The sequence below is a fragment of the Canis aureus genome, chromosome 36, assembly GCF_053574225.1.
Source record: "Canis aureus isolate CA01 chromosome 36, VMU_Caureus_v.1.0, whole genome shotgun sequence".
In the NCBI taxonomy this organism is placed as follows: Eukaryota; Metazoa; Chordata; class Mammalia; order Carnivora; family Canidae; genus Canis; species Canis aureus.
In genome coordinates, this window is record NC_135646.1 from 21,268,240 (window position 1) to 21,291,711 (window position 23,472).

A 23,472-nucleotide genomic window follows, 5' to 3' on the forward strand; every position below is an offset into this window, starting at 1 on the left:
CCCTATTTCACTGATGAAGAAATTGAGATTCAGAGTTTGACTAAGTTGTCACATCCAATATGCGAAAGTCAAGAATTAGACTCTAGAGCTAGACTCCAAACCCACATTTATATTACCTCTCATCATTGTCATTAAATCAATTTCCTTTGTGGGAACAGATGGGCCAGTCTGTAAGCTGCTTAATACATAAACCTGCTTTCCTTACTACTGTGCTTCTAGAGAGCAAAGATTGTGTTCTATTCATCTTTATCTTCTATCCAGCACTTAGCATAATACTCTTCACTGAGTAGTTGTTACATTTCTCTGATATGGCAGGCAGAAAGTTTTTTTCAGTAGACTGACTATTCAGACAATGAGTATTCCATGTTCTTCCCTGGGTCTCCTCCAGAATGTTATCATTTTTATAAGGAGAAAATCTCTGTATATTGTAATTTGGAATAATTCTTTTCCTGCTTGCCTGCTGGACAAAGGACATAAATTGATTAATGAATTTGAACTAAGAAAATAGGGAACATAAGAACTCACCATTATGTGAACAGTTTGCAAAATTCAGTTCTTCAATTCTATCAGGAGAAATTATAACTGGGTGAAAGACGCCCTTAAATTTCACTTCAGGCCCTAAAAGATTAGAAAAAAATAAATGTTGAAGTTGTGATTAAAAGTGATTATCTCTGGGCACCTTGGTGGCTCAGTCAGTTAAGTGTCTGACTCTTGGTTTTGGTTCAGGTCATGATCCTGAGTCATGAGATTGAGCCCTGTGTGGGGACTCTGTGCTGGGTGTGGAGTCTGCTTACGATTCTCTCTCTGTCTCTCTGTGCCCCTCCTCCCCCCTCACACACACACTCTCTCTCTCTAAAAAAAAAAGTAATTATCTTTAAATACAAAAAAATTACATATCTTTCTATTGATCTGTTCATTGCCAAATCACCCGGAAACCAGCCAGATGGACTTTCACTGAACTCGGAGGACTCTTTGAACTCGTCAGCTGTAAGTCTTGGCTGACTATTACGGGACAACTTATGGCACACTCAAAATTCTCTTTGGGAGGACTCTGAGAGACTCTTCAAAGAAGTAGGCAAACTGAGTTCACAAAACAGACACAATAGAAAAACCCTGTAACTGCGGTGTAAGAAAACCATTTTATATCTATCTGGATACCACCAAAAGAGGAAACAAAGAGCAACTTCAAATATGAGCCTGAGATCAATCTCCACATGGAAAGAAAGGACAGCTGTCACTGGAACTGTTACTTCTGAGTGGTTATGAAGCAGATCTCCTGGGTGCAACTCTATGCACTGCACTGAGGCAGGCAATCGGAATTTACTTATGTAATGGAAGTTGTGAAAGTCTCTTGAGCAATCTGAGGAAGTCGAGTCTAAATGATTAAAAGTGTTTTTTCAGACTGTTTTTCCAGAGAACATGCATATATGAGGTTCTTTCCTCCAAAGTCCTTTTCCTCAATTCCCTCATAAGAGGTCCCTGGGGCTCTACATACCTACAGAGGTGTTTCCCATGACAACAGGGGCCTGAGGATAGTTGAATTTAGCTTCTAGAAGCTCCTTCAGGGTCACTGGAGAAATCCATATCATTCTATCACCACTAAAAATCTTGGTCCTTTGTGGTTGTTTCTCAGCCATTATCTGTCAAAAAAGCAAGAGGGACTCAAGATCATCTCATGACAACACTTTCACCTGTCTCTACCCCATTTTGGTAGGAACAGAGAAAGGAAATGGAGATCTTTTTAAAAAATAAAATAAAAGTGACCTAAGAGTAAAGCTTTATTAAGGAATCAGAGTTCAGATTAAACACAAAAATATTCTATTCCTTCTGGAGACCGTTCCTATATACCTACTTTGGTGCTTTTATATCTCAAAGGAATTCATTTCAATGTTTCAGAATATTAAAATATATTTCAGAATATTGTACTATGCTTAATTTTATAAACTCATTCTGCAGAAGGATAAACTTCAACAAAGATGGAAGTAGGAAACATGTCTACATTTATAAATGTTGTGATGTTATTTCATGACATTTTCTTATAGATACAATCTGCTGCTTTTAGCAGTCAACTATCCCCTCATGATGGTTCTACCCTCATTCACCCATCTCTCTCTTAGTCTCATACTCTTTTTTTAAAAAAAGATTTTATTTATTTATTCGAGAGAGAGAGAGAGAGAGGCAGAGGGAGAAGAAGCAGGCTCCATGCAGGGGGCCCAATGTGGGACTTGATCCCGGGTCTCCAGGATCAGGCCCTGGGCTGAAGGCGGCGCTAAACCACTGAGCCACCCAGGCTGCCCTAGTCTCATACTCTTTACACCTTGGATTAACCATGGCAGATGGATGTTACCAATTTCTCAATCAGCTTCTGAGAAGATCCATAAGCAAATACCCTTCCTAAGCATCTCAGCATGAATTCCTTTAGAATGAGCTCAAATTCGCCTTACCATTAGCTCTGGAGGAAAAACCGATTCTTGAGTTGGATCCAATGGCAGAAACTCCTCTTCTGAGAAGAGCTTTGGACTTGTCTTAAAAAAAAAAAAAAAAAGTAACAGGAGTTATTGTCATCAGGTAACTCTGACTACCTTAAATCCTTTGTGGAGGGACGCCTGGGTGGCTCAGCGGTTAAGTGTCTGCCTTCAGCTCAGGGTGTGATCCCGGTCCTGGGATGGAGTCCCACATCGGGCTCCCTGCAAGGAGCCCACTTCTCCCTCTGTCTATGTCTCTGCCTCTCTCTGTGTGTCTCTCATGAATAAATAAATAAAATCTTAAAAAAAAAAAAACCTTTGTGGAATGAGGTCAAAAGAAGAAAGACATACAGAGACAGACAAAAAGCCAACTGTCCAGCCACAATCTCTGTGTTCTAAGTCAAGGGCTCTAATACAGACCTAGTTTCTAGCAACTCAGTGCAGATGCCACTGGTCCTCCAAAACTCAACTTCCTGCACATTCTCTTTGCAGTCTGGGAAAGCAGAGGAGGCAGGCAACACTGACACAAAAATTTTTCCCCAAATTGCCACCTATCACTTCTCCCTCTGCCAGTTCTTCCATTTCCCTAACATCTTCACTTTGCTTCTAGTAGCCCTGGAAAAAAGACTTGAAAAAGCTTTTTTTTTTTTTTTTTTTTTTTTTTTTCGTTAAACAAAAATTACTAAACTAAGAGACATTAAAGGATCAATGTGTTTCTCCTCCTCCTCCTCCTCCTCCTCCTCCTCCTCCTTCTTCTTCTTTTTAATGTTTTCTCTTCTATGGATAGTTGTACTTGAACCAGAATAATATCTGGAATGAGGAATAAAGTTGTTCGGAAATTTTTTTTTTTTTTTGGATGAAGATGGAGAATGGAGAGGGGACATGTTGAAATACATCAAATGATAAGTCAACTTGGGCAGTTATTTATTCTTCCTAAAAGTAAGTTGGTTTCTGTTCTTGTCCTGTGAAAACCTTATAAAAAAATTTACATTTCACTGACCTTATTTACTTCTTCAAATTCTGGTAATTCATTTATTTCTTGATCCAAATGGCAAATCCCATTTTCTTTACTTTGACAGCAGCCAGAAGTCTAGTGGGTGCAAAAACAAATAATCAATAATTTATTGCTGATTCTACCATTTTTCAGCTTTATTGAGGTATAATTGACAAATAAAATTATATATTTAAAGTGCACAATATGATTGTTTTACATATGTATACTTTATTAAATGATTACCACAATCGAGTTAATTAACACATCCATCATCTCACATAGTTACCATTCTTGTGTGTGTGTGTGTTGTGAGAAAACTTAAGGTCTACTCTCTCAGCATATTTCAAATACACAACACAGTGTTATTAACTATAGTCATCATGCTGTAAATTAGATTCCCAGAGCTTATTCACCTTATAACTGAAGGCTTGTGTCCTTTTTTTTTTTTTTTCTTTTAATTTTTTTGGCTTGTGTCCTTTAACCAGCATCTCTCATTCTCCCAATCCCCCGCCGCTGGCAACCACCATTATACTCTCTGTATCTATGAGTCCAACTTTTTTTCTTTTTTACATTCTTCATGTAAGTAAGATCATACAGTATTTGTCTTCCTCTATCTGGCTAATTTTACTTAGCATAGTGTCCTCTAGATTCAGCCACGTTGTTGCAAATGCCAGGATTTCCTACTTTCTCACAGCTGAATAATATTCCTCTGTGCAGTATGTGTGTGTGTGTGTGTGTGTGTGTGTGTGTGTGTGTATGAATGTGTACATTCATCTGTTGATGGGCCCTTAGGTTATTTCCATATCCTGGCTATGGTGAATAATGCTGCAATGAATATGGGAGTTCAGATATCTCTCTGAGTTACTAATTTCATTTTCTTCAGATATATACCCCCAAATGGGATTGCAGATCCTATGGTGGTTCTATATTTAATATTTTGAGGAAATTCCATACTTTTTTTCCAGAGTAGCTGTACAACTTTATACTCTCATGAAAAATGTATAAGGATACCCCTTTCTCCATAACCTTGCCAACTTTTGACAACTTTATACTCTCATGAAAAGTGTATAAGGATACCCCTTTCTCCATAACCTTGCCAACTTTTAACTTTTGACGTTTTGATAATAGCCATCCTAACAGGTGTGTGGTATCTCACTGTGGTTTTGATTTACATTTCCCTGATGACTAGTGATGCTGGGTACTTTTTAAGTACCTGTTAACCATCTGCATGTCTTTTTAAAAAAAAAACTGTCTAGTCAGATCTTTTGCCCATTTTTAAATCAAATTACTTATTTTATTTTTGCTATTGAGTTGCAGGAGTTCCTTATATAATTGGATATTAATGCCCTATGGTTAGTAGTTTGCAAATATCTTCTCTCACTGTGTAGGCTGCTTTTTTATTTTGTTGATTGTTTCCTTCACTGTGAAGGAGATTTTTAGTTTGAGATAATATCACTTTTTTATTTTTCCTTTTGTTGTCAGTGCTTTTGGCTTCTTATCCAAAAACCATTTCCAAGATCAATATCAAGGAATTTTTCCCCCTATGTTTTATGGTTTCACATTTATGGTCTTACATTTAGGCCTTTAATACATTTTAAGTTCATTTGTGAGTGATATAAAATAGGGATATGGTTTCATTCAGGTTTCCCCAAGACATTTGTTGAAGAGACTATTCTCTCCCCATTGTGTTTTTGGCACCTCTGTCAAAGACTAGTTGACCATATATGCATGAGTTTATATCTGGGCTTTCAATTCTGTTACCGGTCTGTGAGTCTGTTTTATGTCAGTGCCACATTGTTTCAATTGTTAAAGCTTTGTGAAATAGTATGAAATCAAGATGTGTGATGTGGGATCCCTGGGTGGTGCAGTGATTTAGCACCTGCCTTTGGCCCAGGGTGTGATCCTGGAGACCCAGGATCGAATCCCACATCGGGCTCCTGGTGCATGGAGCCTGCTTCTCCCTCTGCCTATGTCTCTGCCTCTCTCTCTCTCTCTCTCTCTCTCTCTCTGTGACTATCATAAATAAATAAAAAAAAATTTTTAAAAAGATGTGTGATGCATCCAGTTTTGCTTTTTCTCAAAACTGCATTGCCCACTCAGTCTTTTTTGGTTACATGCAAATTTTGGGATTTTTTTTTCTATTTGTGTGAAAAATGCCAGTGGAATTTTATTAGGGGTTACATTGAATCTGTAGGTTGCTTTGGTAGTATGGACATTGTAACAATATTAATTCTTCCAATTCATGAGCATGGGATATCTTTCTGTTTATTTCTGTCTTCCTCAATTTCTTTCAACAATGTCTTACAGTTTTCAGTGTACAGGTCTTTTAGTTCCTCAGTTAATTTTATTCTTAAGCATTTTATTGTTTTTGATGCTATTGTAAATAGGATTGTTTTCTTAACATTTCTGATAGCTTGTTAGTATATATCAACACAACTGAGTTTTGTATGTTAATTTTATATCCCACAACTTTACTAAATTCATTGATTAGTTCTAACAATTTTTTTGGTGGCGTCTTCAGGGTTTTCTATACATAAAATCATGTCATGTGTACAGACAATGTTATTTCTTTCTTCCCAATTTGGATGCTTTTTATTTCTTTATCTTGCCTAATTGTTTGACTAGCACTTCCAGTACTAGGTTGAATAGAAGTGGTGATAGAGGGCATCCTTGTCTTGTTCCTGATCCCCTTCATTGTATTCTTCAGCTCCAGAATTTGTTTGCCTCCTTTTAAAATTATTTCTATCTCTCATTTAGTCCATGCATTGTTTTCCTGATCTTGTTGAATTATCTTTCTGTGTTTTCTTGTTGATCTTGGTTAGTAAGATCCATGTCCTATTGATGCCTTCTCAGAGCCCTGGCTGCTAACCTCCCACCTTTCCCTGTTCCTAGATTATGCATCACTCCTCATGAGGTGAGATGAGGTGAGAAAGAAGTGGGTCTCTCTGGCAGTGTCCACGCAGCTAGGGAAGCTAGATACCCATTCACATACTCTCATGTTCTCCCATTAGATAATTGTGAGCCAGGAAGGTCTGAGTTGGCACTGAACCATGACACTTTGGAGGAAGGATAATGCAGATAAAGTGAAACTGTTCCTTTCATTCTCTTCAGTGCATACAATCTTGGATTTATTGCTCTTGTTCCATTGGTGTGATGGGATTTCTCCACTGGACTCTGGACTTCCATAAGTCACTCTTATGCAGAATTGATTGTCAAAATTGGGGTTCTTTGGGACGAAGCCAGTGGAAAACTCCCATTTCACCATCTTGCTGATGTCACTCCTCTATCATCTAAGTCTTTTTTTTTTTTAAGGATTTTTATTTATTTATTCATGAGAGGCACACACAGAGAGAGGCAGAGACACAGGCAGCGGGAGAAGCAGGCTCCATGCAGGGAGCCCGACGTGGGACTCGATCCCTGGACTCCAGGATTACACCCTGGGCTGCAGGCAGCACTAAACCGCTGTGCCACCAGGGGGCTGCCCCTATCATCTAAGTCTTAGTTCAAGCCTGGTACCTGATGAAAAAGCAGCTGGTCCAGCCTCAGAAGGAGCTGGCCTTCTGGAATGAGTTGCTGAAGCTGGAGATGAAATGCAAACCCCAGGCAGGAGGTAAAGTCTCTTCTACTAGCTATTAACAAAACAGGTGACTACTAGTTGAAGCCTAATACCTAATCAATACTGCTAAATCCTATGAAAAAGAACCATGTTTATGTAAACATATCCATTCTAAATTTTAACTCCAAAAAATCTGAGCTTATGAGAAAATCTAAATAGTAGCGATTATTCAACAAGTAAAAATATGTAAAAATCTTATAATAAAGTCTGGCACTAAGCAATAAATATTGACAATATTAATAAGATTTAATATTTTAATGATCTATATTAACAATTATTATGATCATCACTCAGTTCTTATTTATGACATATTGATTTCATAGTTTAATGTCTAAAGGGCAATCTTATGTCCCTCATTTCCAAGTTGTTTATTCATTTATTCATGCAATAAATAGTGACTGGGTAGCTACTCAATCAGTGCATGGTGACCAGCTCTGGAGATGCAGTCTCCACTGTCAAACAGCCCACTGTCTGATGGACACATGGGAGAGCAAATGAGAATTAAACCACTGCTGTCATAGAGGCATGCACAGAGGGACACAGAAGCAACAGGGTGCAAGGCAGCTGACACAAACAGATCAGGAAAGACCTCTGGAAACAATGATCTACACCCAATATCGAAGGGCTTAGGTGTTCATTGTGTGACTATCAGGGCAAGCTCAATGAATGGCAATAAGTGCCTGCCCAAGATCAGATAACAAACAGCAATTACAGACCCTGGATAAGAAAGGCCTTGTATTAGTAACAATGGTTCTTGTCCTCATCACACCTGGTAATCTCTACTGCTTTGTTTCATTAGAAAAAAAAATACACTCAATAATATGTTCCTTTCCTTTCAGGATGCCTGGGTAGCTTAGTCAATTAAGCATTCAACTCTTGATGTTGCTTGGGTCATGATCTCAGGCTCATGGGATTGAGCCTTCTGTCAGCCTCCACATTCAGTGGGGAGTCTGCTTAGGATTCTCTCTGCCTCTTCCCTGCCCTCGCTCCTGCTCGTGTGTGCACTCCCTCTCTTTCTGTGTCATAAATAAATAAATAAATAAATAAATAAATAAATAAATAAATTTTTAAAAAATGTGTTCCTCTCTACTTATTTTACAGAAAGTTTTGCATGTATCAATTATGGACCTATATCCTGTGCAACGGCATAGGTTACCCGAAAGGAGAAAAGCTCAACTGTGTTACTTAAGTGACCCAGTAGAGAGGCACAATCTGCCAGATGCATGATGGAAGTAAGGACCCCATCCAAGAAGAAAGCTCTGTTTGACATTTCAGTCTATACAATCTACAAAGTCTGATTTTTTTCAACAACAACTTGGGATATTAGGTTGAGAGTCCTGAGGTAGAGCTGAACAACTCAGCTATTTGTGTTTTCTCTCTAAACAGTTTTATATCTTCTGCTTATGACAGGTACTCAAAGAACACAATGATTTCAAGCTAAAAACTTGGTCTACAGGCACATTCAAGAGCTAAGCTTCAGTTGACAGATCAAAGACACTTTATAGCAGCAAAGGCACATGTTAAACTTTTGAAACAACTGGGCACACAATTTATCTACAATAAATCAGGAGGGTAGAGTTTCTCTCACAGTAGTCCAGAGCCCACATTCTCCCCCTCATCCCCCAAATCTGGGGTCTTTTTGAGAAAACAGAGCCACTGAAGCAAGTCATCTAGAGTTTAACCCCAGGAATCTTCACTCTATACAAATTCTCCATGGAAGTCTTCAGCACTCTAAGATTTGAAAACCCCTTGTCACTTGTTCACATTATAAACAGCCATGAGATCAAATGCATAAGAAGATCTAAAGGAATTCAGGCAAGAGACAGTTCATGTGCTGCATCTCCTCTTTTCACTTCTACTTGCTCTGATCTTCCATGTGTGTGGAAGAGTTAGACACATGAGCTTTAACCTCGTGTTCTCTGGCCAGGAACTACGGTACTTGGGAGGCAGGAAACAGACAGATAGAACCATGGGGAGTTTCACTAGAAATAGGATTTGGGAGGCTATTATTCTAAAAAACTGTTTAGAATCTTGTTAATGAAGACCTCCTCTATCCATGCACATACTGAGCTTCTGAACTTGATAAAATCACTCTAGACTGGATAAAGACAGTTATTTGAAATAAATATCACCAGAAGATCTCACTCTTTTTGATATTATATTGTATTCATCAAGAGCCCTCTGATATCTAATATGATCCTGAGAGCACCCACTCCATAAGAGAAAGTGGTGGAGGAGAATGATATGTGGAGAAAACTGGATCCTTTCAAAGAGTAAATGAATAAACTGGTTCTGTAATGTTTGTAAAAATGAGCAAACAGGAGCACCTGGGTGGCCCAGTTGGTTAAGCATCAACCTTCGGCTGAGGTCATGATCTCAGGGTCCTGGGATCAAGCCCAGGCTTTCTGCTCAGTGGGGAGCCTGCTTCTCCCTATTCCTCTGTCACTTCTCCTGCTTATGCTCTTTCTCTCTCTCTCTCAAATGAATAAATAAAATCTTTTTAAAAAAGGGAGGAGACTTTTATAAATTAAGAAAAGACAAAAAATATATCAGCCAAGTGCAATGTGTGGATCTTGTTTGAATCCTGACTTAAACAGTAACTCTTCACTATTGGTGGTACAACTTTTTTTTTAAAAGATTTTTATTTATTTATTTATTCAATAGAGAGAGAGAGAGGCAGAAGGAGAAGGAGAAGGAGAGAGAGAGAGAGAGAGAGAGAGGCAGAAGGAGAGGCAGGCTCCATGCAGGGAGCCCGATGTGGGACTCAGTCCTGGGACTCCAGGATCACACCCTGGGCCGAAGGCAGGCGTTAAACCACTGAGCCACCCTGGGATCCCCTGGTGGTCAACTTTAAATAAATTATATTCTCTAAACCTCAGTGTCTCCACCTAAGACACAGGAATAATAACAATACCTATCTTACAAAGGTATCATAAATAGTAAATGAGACAATCCTTATATAGCATTAATACAGCATGTGGCACATGGTAAGTGTCTAACATCAACTCTTATCATCACCATTATTTAAAAATAAAGAAGTATATATATATATATATATATATATATATATATATATATATATATAAAACCTACTATTAAGGACATCAGTTAACTGTTCCAGAGAGGACTCTGGATGGTTCCCTAGCAATTATAGATGAACATCACCATCTCAGGGGTACAGAACCCACATTGTGTGCCATGACACCTGGCGATCCTCTCCTGGAAGCACAGAAAGGTTGGAAATGCAGAATCTTTAGGCCCGAACTCAGATCCACTGAATCAGAACTTACACTTTGACAAGATCCCCAGGCAACTTGTTTGCACATTAAAATTGGAGAAGAGACTAGAAATTCCTTCTCATCCTAGGTGTCTCCTTTTCTTCAGACCAGGTGGCTGTGATTACTGGTCTTCATATTTCATTAAAGGTTCTCATCCTTTAGAATCACCAAGGGAACTTTAAAATTTCCAAGGCCCAAGCAGCAGCCCAGACCAAGAACATGGGCATATATACCCTGGTGGTTTCAATACATAGTCCAGAATGGGAATCACTGAAATAAAAGTTACCCCATTTAAGTTCCTCACAGAAGTGAAGCAAATTGCACTCAGGTTGAGAAAATCAAACCACACCAAACCTCCTGAGTCTTCTAGCTGTCCACAATTGCCCTATCACTGGAGCACACAGAAGTTGTTTGCAAAGTGTAACCATTAATCCAGAAAACAGTCAAGAAGGAAACATTGCCTATTTCTCTATCAAATCTTTTCCTTCCCAGCATTTTCTCTTTGGAGTCTAACTTCAAAGGCACAACCCCATTCTGGAATCTGTCTTCTGGCAACATTGCAACACCAGTCGCTCAGCAGCCACTACTAAATGAAAGGATGTCTCACAGCTGTAGAACAGCCACATCTCACAAGAGCATCTAAGCAGAATTTGCTCCCTCTAGGTAGTGAGGTTTCACAGGACAGAAACAGGACCTGACATTCCTTCAAGTCCAGAGAATGTGAAGTTTAGTTATTCTCTATATTGCTCCTATCTTTTTTCCTCTTATATCCTTCTCCCCATAAGTGACCTTCATTAACCTAGATAAAAACAAGTAGCAACAGCATTTTTATGGGCAATATATAAATAATTTAAAGAGCCAGGAGTCTAAGGTGCCCTTTCATTTGAGGTAAAGTTCTAACAAGGTGCTGCCTTAGGGAAAAAAGCTTCCAAATTTATTAAAAACTCCAATTATCTGTCTTCTGAACAAGTCCTACATTTACTAAGTCTTTTTTGGAGCTGAGATTTTCATCCAGCTTTAAAATGAGGTTACTCTGCATTTTGTTAAAAAAAAAAAAAATGACGCAATTATAACCCTCAATGCATACGGCCCTCGTTTCTTTGAATTTGGGAGATGTAAGAAGAATAGGTCCCATCTAATTAGAACAACAACAACAAAAAAAAACCAAACCCAGTAATGTCAGAGTTTTCTTTCAAAAGAAAATGCCTTGAAGGCTTCCAAAAGCATCTTTCTAAGGAATCAGTTATAAAACATCCACACGCCAGGTGTCACTCCTGGCCTTGAGCTCAATTTCATGTATGGGTGGGCAGTGGCCAAGCAGCAGAGCTCAGACTGTTCGACTGCATTAACTTGTGTGGCTTGCCATGCTTTTTGAAGCACAGAAATCCTATGAGGAAAGAAGTACACCCTCACCTCAACAGGATGAATCCTGGCCTTGGTGCTTCCTATGCCTTCTATTGTGGTGACAGCAACCCTGTACAGAGAGCAGATGGGGATCAGACAGGCATTGGCTGCATAATGTCTTCAGAATGCAAAAGAGAAGCACAAATTACATTGTATCTAGTGGGAAATGAATGAGCATTCACCCAGCACCTCCAATATGGCAGATTTTGTATGATGCCTCAGGCTCTGCAAATACATTCTGTCCTCAGCTCACGCACATTTTTTAGAAGCAAAATACACAGGTTTCTAAACAGTATTTCATCCACATATATACACACACAAAAGAAAGATTGGAAGAATATTATTCATTTATAACTAAATGTAAATATTTGTTGAGTGTCTACTATGTGCTAGGCAAAGTTCCAGGCACTGGAATTCATTGGTGAACAAGACAGATAAAATTCCTGCCTTGTAGAATATATATTTTAGTTGCAGGAAGATAGACAATACATATATACATAGACCATACATACATATATAAACTGAGATAGTAAGAAGTTCTATGAATAAATTGATACAGGCAAAGGGAATAAGGAGTTGCAGAGGTGAGGCAGGCATTGCTATTTACAAGGTGATCAAAGAGGGTTGATAATGTAACATTTTTGCTGGACTCTGAATGATTTGAAGGAGCCAGACATGAAAGGTTTGGGAGCAAATATTCCAGGTAGAGGGACAAAACAAGCACAGGCCCTGAGGCAGCAGTGAGCTTGGGATGTTTAGGGACAGAAAAGAGGGACAGAAAGAAGCCAGTGAGGTTGGAGCATAGTGAATACAGAAGGAATGGTAGGATTCCAGGCTGAAAGACAGGCAAGGTAGGTAACTGTAAGGCTTCATTTAGAAACCAAGGCTTCATTCTAAAAACCAAAACAAGCCATATAAGCTATATAATTATAGTTTTTAAAAAATGCATCAGATGCTGAGCATGTGAAGAAACTTAAACGAACTAAGCCCCATTAAGTGCAAGCCCTTTATAAGAGATTGAGATACAGATGTCCTCATCTCTGACTGATGTGGATGGAGAAGGAATCTGCCATACGTAGGAGTAAGGAGAAACTACACCAGTTTTCAACAAACTTCTAATGTGGGCTGAATATAAAGCTGAACTGCACTGTCCCCAAAGTCTTCCCCACCAAACTTCACTGAGTGCTGAGGGTAATACCGTAAAACTAGTGGTAGGGAAGGAATGTTACAAAAAAACTCTCCAGGCATGTAGACTCTTAGATGAGGAAGATTTGGAAAAAAGCAAGAGAACTAAGAGAAGGCTGTAAGCACTCTGGCTTCACAGAGTGTAGGGCAGCTGCCACCCTCCAGATACTAAAACAAGGAGGTTTGGCTGCAAGAGATCTCCCAAAGCATGGAAGTGAGATAGGAGAGTAAAGAGAATTTCCAGGTGAACTAAAGTAGGCAGCCAGGCTGTAAAGCAGGGAGGGATCACTGAGAGTTCAGGAAGCAGGTGACTTAGCTGTGGAATACAGGCAGATCTCCGAAATCTTACCACTGCTCAGATCCTCAGCCTTCATCTGCAATCTGTAGAATGATATACAGTGGTTTAAGATATGCATAGTTAGAGAGAGGAGGGGGAGAGAAAATAAAAAGGGAAGGAGGAAAAAAGGAGGGAGAGGGAGGGTAGAAGGGAGGGAGAGAAAGAAAAGAGTAAATATTTGAAGAGATGATGGCATTTCTAAAGCTGATAGAAGACTTTAACCCACAGATCCAAGAAACTTGGCAAATCTGAAGAAGGATAAATATCAAACATAAAGAGAAGATGATAATGTAATGGGAAACTATTGGTGATTTTTAAATAGGAGAGTGTGGTGATCTGACTTATACTTGAAAGTGATCTGTCTGATGTATGGAATTCACCAAATAGAGGGCAGGGGTGGGAGCAAGGATATCAGTTAGTAGGCTATAATGGTAACACAAAAGTGTGATGATGGCATTATTCTTCACTGCTATTTCAGCCCTTCCTTTCTTCCCCAGACAGCACAGAGTCAGACAGCATTTCAATTTTCAACAGGGGATTCTTTGACTATATGTTATCCTCCCTGATGATATAGTTTTTTCTAACCCATTCATATTCGGGGGACCATGTCTATCTTGTTCATCATTGTACCCAGTATCTAGCACAGTTCTTGTCACATAGTGGGAGCTCATACATATTTATCAAGTGAAAGAATAAAACAAAGTTCAAGACTTTAAAAATGCAACCATATCTGGACTTGGCTGTAAGGTACCTTATCCTCTTGATAACGGGGTTATATGATGATATCATCACTGTGCAGGCACCACAGCCTCCCACTCCACAGCCATACTTAGTTCCTGTGAGTTGAACTGGAAAAAGCAGTTAAAGATAATATATTTTCCAAAATTCTCTATTTAGAATAGCTCTGACCTTAGAGGACACCACCATCAAAAAGACTCTTGAATATATAGTTAAGTTCAGATAATACCTTAGCTGTTATTATTTAGAGTTTTGTAGATTCCTGATTTGCATTTGTGTATCATATTTAGTTTCCTCCGTTTCAAAACAACTGGACTGCCAAAACAGGGCCAAACTCAAAAAGAGTCTGTACATATAAAGGCCCAATTATTTGAAAGTATGAGTACATTGCACATTTGTCTTCATCCTTATCTACATCTTTGATGCTATGCAAAGTAAAACATCAAATTGTAAACAATTATTTGTGTGTTAGTATCCATGTTGACTATACCTCTCTGCTTCCCAATGGCAGAAACTGCTACTTGTTCCCTCATATCTATTTTCTCAGTCTTTTTTGGTAAAAGATACCCCAATTTTCAGCCACACATGTGGTTTCCCAGAATAAAAAAATATATTTTCCCAGCCTCTTCTGCAGGTGGGTGAGGTTAATGACAATGCTGGCCAATGGGATGTTAGTGTAGTGCTATGTATGACTTCTAGGACAGAAATGTCCTCAAAAGGAGAGGGGTGCCTCCTTCCTCATCCCTCATCTCTTCTCATTTTCTGGAGTTCAGATATGATGGTTACACTCCAATTAGTCATCTCTGACCATGAGGACAAAGCTGCATGCTGAGGAGGGTGGGGGAGCAAGATCCAAGGAGCTTGACTCCCTAATAAGGTTATGACACTGCTTTACTAGCCCAGGTATTTACCTACCTTTGAGATTCCCTTATGTGAGTGTGACAGCCATGAGAATGTGTTTTGCAGACCTCCTTCAACATGGAGCGTAAATGACCAAGCTGTTGCATTTTGATTTCTATCACCTTAGTTTTCATCAAGGCCATGACTCCCATGGGTTGCTCCCTGCCAATGGCTCAGTGCTATGGAAAGACATGGGAGAGCTTGTCAGCCACCCCCAATGGCTTTGATGAATGTACTTTAGACTGCACAGCAGCCTTAGACCCACCCACTCAGCCTCCTCATCCTCTCTACTTCATGGGTGGCACTTGCATTATGGTCTAATGTCTCCCTCAGCCTTCTCTAACTCTCTCACTATTTCCTTTCACTCAGGAAATCAGCCCTTGCACATTTAATCCCATTTTGGGTGTCTGCTTCAAAGAGAACCAAAACTAACAAAATGAAAAAGGAATAAACTTTTAACATCTATCTTATTCACTGCTATTTGGGATTTTCTGTTACTCACAAGAACCAAATTTTAAATATTACACATTAGTACCATGGATAACTAGGAAATCAGTGTTTATTGTTTTTATATCCAAAGATCTTGAATGACTTTCAGAATATAGTTATTTATGCTTTTTGAGTTGTGCACCCTTTGGGAAGTCTCAATCTCTTGAGAGGGAATAAAAATGTAGAAATTACCATTGCCACATGTTTCTGCATGTAATTTACTGGAGTATACAGACATCAGGAAGTCCACTGGAGTTCATGAATAGCAGGCTAAGAACCCATTCCTTACATGACTTTCATTTAGAAAGTTTTTCTAAGGTAACATTTTCAGGTTTAAGTTCTCCATGGTTCTTTAACTTTCATTTCAGGAGATTTCTGTGCTCTTTTTTTTTTTTCCTAATGGGCATGATGATTAGTTCTTGAAGATAGAATGTCAATATTGTGACTCTTAGTTCTAAAGGATGCTTAATTAAGCCCTTTTAAGATTTGCTATAATTCCCACTGCTAGCTTCTCTATTTTATACAATGTATTTGGTGCCAAAACATATATTAGAAAGAATCTGGCTCTTCTGACAGCCAAATTGTGCAGTGCCTGCAAAACTAAAACTAAACTTTCTTAAAGAAGAACATACAACCATAATGGTAGGGAATATGGCTCTAAAAAGATATTTGAAATATCACCTACTAAGGATATCAGTACTATACACACACATGCGCACACTCAAAGCATAGAAAAGGATACACTTCTTCCTCAGCCGTGGTAACAGCATTGTTTCAGGATCAACATTTTTTTTCTATCACCTGTACCAGACGGAAAAGAAGAGTTATGTACATAAAGCCGAGAGAGCTTGTGTGATATTCACATCGGCAAGCTCACACTTATTTGTTGGAAATGTACATTAATCAACTCTTCTACTCACATTTTCAATTTGATTTAATGTTTATGGAACACCTGTGATACACAAATCATCTCTCATAAGTGTAAAGTCAAAATCTTGAGCCCCACCACCAGTTTGCCACTGTCCTTGGTCCTGAATCATCGCTGTTTGCTAAGGCAGCGGTTGTTTCTACCAACAGAATACTACTGTTTCCCGTCCAGCTTCTCTTAGAAAGTCTGAAACAGGGAAAAGATATTAGTAGAAAAGAATATGGAAGAAAGAAGTAGGGGGTGGATGCTGGGAAAGAATAGCCCCAGAGATACTAATATAATTTTTTAAAAATCTTATTTATCATGTTCAAAGAATTACAGTTTTCAGAAAGAGAACACAATCAACCAGTGACTCCCAAGTCAAAGAAACAAGAGAGAAGATAAAATGTATATGCCAAGTAATACAAAGATGTGCAAGAACGATATACTTAAGAAGCAGGTTTGTGTGGGCAGCCTAGCAGCACAGCAATAGAACAGCAGCAGATTGAAATGTCATGATTGGTTATGTTTCCCAAAATGATCAGGTTTTCTCTTTTTGGATGAAAACTTTGGATTTCTTTTAGAGTCACAGAACAAAGAGAATCATAATTTGCTTCACAGTCTCAGAAGTAGAGTTCATCTTTCACCATGTTATACTGCTACCTTTTTGGGAATTGGGTGAGGAGGGGACATATGCTTATTCTGTGGATGTCTCCTCACCCTCAATTCTAAGTGGCCATATGCCAGGGAAAGTGAAGTTGCCAACTACCAATGTCAGATCTGTGCCCTAGAGGAATCTGCAATATAGTGAGAGGTATGATTGTGTGTTTCTGGGGAGAGTATGCATACCCATACTGTAATACAAAAAAGTGCCCCTCCAGGCATCCCCAACTTAACATGAATATTCATATTCAAATGAAACTCTTTATTTCCCAAACTTACTCTTTCCCTTCTTTTCACTAACTTGTTTAATAGCCTTACCATCTGCTAAGTCATCCAAGCTTAAAAACCTGAGCTATTTTCAACTTTCTATTTCTTTCAATCCATCACAATCAGTGTCACCAAGTCATGTCACTGATACTTCCAAAATAATTCTCTAAACACCCTTCACTTCTACTGTCACTCCTCAGGATCAACACTTATTACCTCTTGCCTGAACAATTGTCAGAGCTGCCTAATATGTCTCCTGCCTCCATTCCTGGCACTCACAATGCCACTCTTCATACCACTACTGGAATGACCTCTGTAAAATCCAAGTCTGATCATCTGCATTTGCTATAATTCAACACTGCCTCCTGGCTTCCAAACCACCACACTGGGAATTCCTGAATCATTCAAGGCACCTGTTAAAATGAAATCCCTATGGAATCAGAATTTCTAGGAGAAAGAACAAGAAAATATGCATCATTAATGAGCACACTGTATGGGTCTTAGTGATATTTATGTTCAAGAGTTCCTGGAATACAAGAAGAAATTCAAACTCTGTGGCATAGCCTACAAGGCCTTTTTGACAGATGCCCACCTTCTCCTGCCACTCAACCCATGTATCTTGAACAATGGGAGAACTGGCTGGGCCCACAGGACTTTTACCCCTAACTACATTTAAGGATATAGGATTCCTTCTTAAAGTTCTTCCTATCTTCTTCACTTGGCAGAATTTTGTATGTCATTCAAAGCCATGCTCAAATGTTCTCTTCTGTGGGGGTGCTGCCATCTAATATACCTTTCCATTCTCTGCTCCAGGTAACCAGCTTCCTCTGTGCTCCTATGGCCAATGTCCACACATCTGTCATTAAATTTTGTACTCCATGTGACATTGTGAATTATAATTAGGAATACATATTCAGTCTTCAGTCACTGTTCCTGACACACAGCTCCTAAAAGTCCTGAAATTTCCTGTGTTGAGTGTGGTCAAATTATATTAATAGTGTAACTTCTGGAATTAAACTAATGCGGGCTGGTTGCCAGAAGAACCAACCATATGATTAAAGGGTTGGAACTTTCAGAAAGGGGAGAGGAACCAATGGCCAATGATTTAATCAGTCATGCCTGTGTAATGAAGCCCCCATAAAAGCCCAAAAAGGATGGATTTAGAGAGGTTTCAGGTTGGTGAACCAGAACACACCCATCTGTTACCTGTGCCAGGCCTCAAATCCACAGGCTCAGGCTCCTTTGTTCTGGATCTCATCCCATATCTTCATCTGGCTATAGATATATATCCTTTATTTTTTTAAAAAATATTTATTTATTTATTTATTTATTTATTTATTTATTTATTTATTTCGGAGAAAGAGAGAGAGTATAAGCATGAACGGGGGAGAGGTGGGGGGAGAAGTAGACTCTCTGCTAAGCAGGGACCCCAATGCAGGACTCCATCCCAGGACCCTGGGATCATGACCTGAGCCAAAGGTAGATGCTAAACCAACTGAGCCATCCAGGTGCCCCTGATTCATATCCTTTAATACTCTTAGTAATGAACCAGTAATCAAGTGACTAAACTGGTTACCTGAGTTCTGTGAGCCACTCTAGCAAATTAATCAAGCCTAAGGAGGAGGCTGTGAAAATCTGATTTATAGGCTGTCAGTCAGAAGTTTCAGGTAACAACCTGGACTTGTGATTGGCATCTGAGGGCAGGAGGGGCATTCTTGTGGGACTGAACCCATAACAGAATTTGATGCTGTCTCTGGGTAAATAGTGTAAGGATTGAGTTGAATTGCAAAATGCTCAAGAGTAGGGAATTACTTGATGCTGTGGGGAGAAACCACCCACATATCAGAATTGAGGGACAGAACTGTATCCTGCATCATAATCATCTAATCATCTGTGTGTGTATAAGCCTCTCTTGATCCTGGGAGCACCACCTTCTATTATTCTTCTTTGTATCAAACACCGAGCTAGGTGCTGGGGATATATCATAGGAACATAATATGTATTAATTAACTTTAATAAATGATCATGATGCATGCAATTTGCCATGAGAATACTGAGGAGAGATGAAGGATTTCTCACAGTCTTGGGGCATCTCAACAGAAGAGAAGCAAGAAAAACAGAAGTGCCAAGTATGACGACAGAAACTGTTGTTGTCTATCCCAGCATGCATTTTCCCTTTCTTCCTTCGTGCTGTCTGGAAAAGGGACAAAATGGCTAGAACTCCAGCAGGTATCTTAGACCATGAGGCAATATATTAATGGCAGCAGAAGAAAAAGAGAGAAGAAATCTGGGTCTCAGATGACATCATGAAGCTTCTGGTCCAGCCCCAAGACATCCTTTTATGTAAAGCAAAAACGATTTGTATCTTGTTTGAACCACTGTTAGTTCTGAGTTTGTGCCATTCACAGTTGAAAGTAATCCTAACTAGTACATGCAATGGCAAATTTTACAGAAGACCCATTTCAATGATGAAACAGGATCTTAGGGTAGCTTAGATAGTAAAGAAGAGCACTTGGGCTTAAGGGATATTGGTATATTTCTGGAAGGAATTAATGGAAGAAGCAGGCCTTGCCTGTTTGGGTACTTGTGTCAAGAGACTGAAGCCTGGCTCAATGTGCCCCTGGCTTGAAATGTGTTTATTGTTCTTGATCTGATGGATGGTATTTGGAGGGGGGAGGGAGGCGCAGGGACATGGCATGCACCCTGTCCTGGCAAGTCTTGGAGTGAAACAGTGAGATCAAGGCCAAGCTGGTGGCTGGGGGTGGGAAGGGAATGAGGAACAGTTACTCTCACTGACTCTGGTTTGGGGAGATGATGCCAGTCCTTGGGTCAGGGTCATTACCTGTTCCTGGCTCAGTATAGCTTGGAGTGTTGTAAGGGCAGAGTCTTTCCTTCTGTATCTCCATCAGCCCTCTGTGAGATTTCAAGGTCATATTGCACAAGATTGAGAAATCACTTTCCTCTGTGCCAGGTTAGGGACTAGTGACCCCGAGGGGTCTTCACCATGTCCGAGACAGAGGCAGAAAGAAGAAAGAGAAGAGAGATGAGGAGGGGCAAGAAAGTGGTGAAAGAATAGAAACTAAGAAAGGGAAAGAGATATGTGTGAAAGGACAAGACTGAGAGGCACAAGGAGAGGGAAGAAAGAGATGTATGTTGTGAGACCCAGTAGAGAAAAGCAATAACCCTCAGCATCCTTACAACAGAGAAGGAGGCCAAGCAGACAGACAGCAAGGACACTTCTGTCTGAGATTTTGGTGGCTTTAAAGTTCATTTTAATTGTTGGTTTTTCCTGCCTAAGGCACCACTGCGCCCCCCTTCCCCCCATTTCTCTGAATCATTATAACCATCCCAGAAATTTCCTTTCTCAGTTCTGCAGACCAAGAACCCAAAGAAAACTAGCTAATGGACAGCTCTTTCCAGATTCCTGTACTAATATCAAGACCCTACATTTTGTTGAGCAAATAATGCTCGATGACTACTTTTCAGCCCCCTTCGCACTTTCAGGCAGGTCTGGCTCTGCACATGAAGCAGGTTATTTTCTGGTGCAGATATTAATAACCATTTCTATATATTGAGTGCTTACTGTGTGCCAAGCACCCTGCTAGCCACTCTCCGTGGCATTTATTCTTTACCTCAGTTCCATGAGAGAAGTTATGGTTATTAGCCCCATTTTGCAGAGGGGAGAGCTGAGGCTCAGAGATCTAAAACAGCCTGCCTGAGGCCACAGAGCTGCCAAGTGGCAGAGCAGAGAGCATGGGACTCAAACCCATGACTAAGTAGTTCCAAAACATCACATCTTTGACCTCTATGCCTCACTCCCTGTAGAATGACATGCTTCAGTTCTTGAGTTGTGTTAGAGAGTTGCATCTGGGGTATAACTTATTTATGGCTTCTTCCTCCCTCAAACTCTGTGTTAAGTGAGTTACCTGTTCTGGGGGCCCCTGATGGAGCAAGTAAAATTTCATAAATCTTTCTGCAACTAGAAATATCTGACCAATATGCACTGGCTTTCCTTCCAGATGGCTTTAGACTCTGCCTGACAACACCTTTTGATGACCTAAGGGGATTTTGAAAAAAAAAAGCAGACTGGAGGCTCATCACATCACCTGGAGTCTCCTAACTGGCTTCTGTACAATTCTATACATTACTCAATGCTCACCAAGATAAGTGTGGTCACCATCTGTCAACATACAATGTTATAATATTGCTGTACTTTTCATCTCTGCAACTTATTTATTTTTTGACTGGCAGTTTATACGTAATTTCCTTCAGCTATTTTGCCCATCCCTCCAACCCTCTCCCTTCTAGGAACTACCAGTTTGTTCTCTACATTTATGATTCTGTATCTGTTTTTATTTGTTTGCTTTTCTTTTCAGAGTCCATATGGCATTTGTCTTTCTCTACATGACTTATTTTAAAATAGCCAAAGCAATCTTGAGAGGGGGAAAAAAAAAAACAAAGCTGGAGGCATCACAATCCAAGATTTCAAGAAATATCACAGAGGTGTAGCAATCAAAATATAAGGCACTGGCACTAAATAGATACCTAGATCAATAGAACTGAATATAGAGCCCAGAAATAAACTCAGGCTTATATGATTAGTGAAGCTAGGAGAAAGTGGGCAAGAATATACAATGGGGACAAGACAGTCTTCTCAATATATGGTGTTGGGAAAACTGGACAGCTACATGCAAAAGAATGAAAGTGGACCAATTCTTACAACATACACAAAAATAAACTCAAAATGGATAAAAGACCTAAACGTAAAATGTGAAACCATAAAACTCCTAGAAGAAAACAGGCAGTAATCTCTTGGACATCTACCTCAACAGCATTCTTCTAGATATATCTCCTCAGGTAAGGAAAACAAAAGCAAACAAACTACTGAGACTACACCAAAATTAAAAAAAAAAAAAAAAAAGCTTTTGCATTGCAAAAGAAACCATCAGCAAAACAGAAAGGCAACCAAGTGAATGAGAGAAGATATCTGCAAGTGACAGATCTGATAAGGAGTTGATATCCGAAACATATAAAGGGCTTAATACAACTCAACACCAAAAGAACCCAAATAATTCGACCAAAAAAATGGGCAGAGGACCTCAAGTTTGACTTTAAACCCCCTCTTCCCTGGTGGTTTCTCTCTCACACTTTTCTCAACAGCCCCTCATCCTCTGGACCAGAAACTTTATCTATGTGGCAATCAGGGTTGCTTGCCAGGAAAGAGTGGCCTGACTTCTTTTAAAAGGGTAACTACAAAAATTGAATCGACATCTTTAGAGTGTACTTTCCAAACGATCACAGGACATCTGACCCATGGATAAAATTGAGCCCATAGATAAGAACCAGCTTATCTATTTTTTAAAAACCAATGGAGCACCAACTGTTGTTAGCTATTATGTTAAAGAGCCAACCACGGTTTGTTTGGGGCTAGGGGAGGGAGGGTAAGGAAGAAGTAAGACTCAGAAACCAGTTTCCACATTTAATCAGGACCCTTACCATCACCTACAAAGCCCTAACAATCTGGCCGCTGGCCACATCTCCAGCCCCACTACCCTCCTTGCTACTATCCCTTAGCATGCAGAAATCCCCATGTCTGAGGATCTTTGCACCCCCATTCCCCCAAATGTTTGCTCCTCACTTCATACTTGTCATTCTTCCAGAGAGACCCAAACATCCATCCCACTTAAACTATCAGCTCCTGGGATCCCTGGGTGGCTCAGCGGTTTAGTGCCTGCCTTCAGCCCAAGGTGTGACCCTGGAGTCCCGGGATCAAGTCCCACATCAGGCTCCCTGCTTGGTGCCTGCTTCTCCTTCTGCCTGCATGTTTCTCATGAAAAAATAAATAAAATCTTTAAAAAAATAAACTATCAGCTCCTGTTTACTCTCTGTCCCTTCACTTGGCTCTATGTTCTATCCTAGCACTTCTTACTGCCTGACCTTACACATGTCCACTCACTTACATGCTTGTTGTCTGCCTCCCTGGCACAATGCAAACTCCATGCAAACAGGGACTTCATCGTTTCTACGCTCAGTTGCACCCCCTGAGAACCCCGGAACACTGCCTTACAGAGTAGACACTTAAGAAACCAGTTAAAGACTCATTCTCACTCTGATCTAAGTAGTAAGTATTCCCTTTTAATAGAGGAACTGGGCTCCAAAAGTTTCGGGCATCTCAGTAAGACAGCTGGAATCCAATCGTTGCTTGTCTAAATAAAAGGGCCAGAGTTTT

The 23,472-nt window shown here is 39.8% G+C and overlaps 1 protein-coding gene across 1 annotated transcript in view; it reads right to left on the minus strand.

Annotated features, from left to right (window-relative positions):
- The window catches only part of LOC144305809 (aldehyde oxidase-like), a 76,144-nt gene extending 52,884 nt beyond the window's left edge, over positions 1–23,260 (minus strand). Inside the window, 11 exon segments of the mRNA XM_077884892.1 lie at positions 526–618; positions 1,496–1,640; positions 2,445–2,525; positions 3,466–3,557; positions 8,172–8,246; positions 10,169–10,225; positions 10,228–10,294; positions 11,767–11,875; positions 14,031–14,127; positions 16,149–16,200; positions 23,204–23,260. Of these exon segments, the coding sequence (XP_077741018.1) occupies positions 526–618; positions 1,496–1,640; positions 2,445–2,525; positions 3,466–3,557; positions 8,172–8,246; positions 10,169–10,225; positions 10,228–10,294; positions 11,767–11,875; positions 14,031–14,127; positions 16,149–16,200; positions 23,204–23,260 (925 nt within the window).
- Between the last annotated feature and the right edge of the window lie 212 nt (positions 23,261–23,472).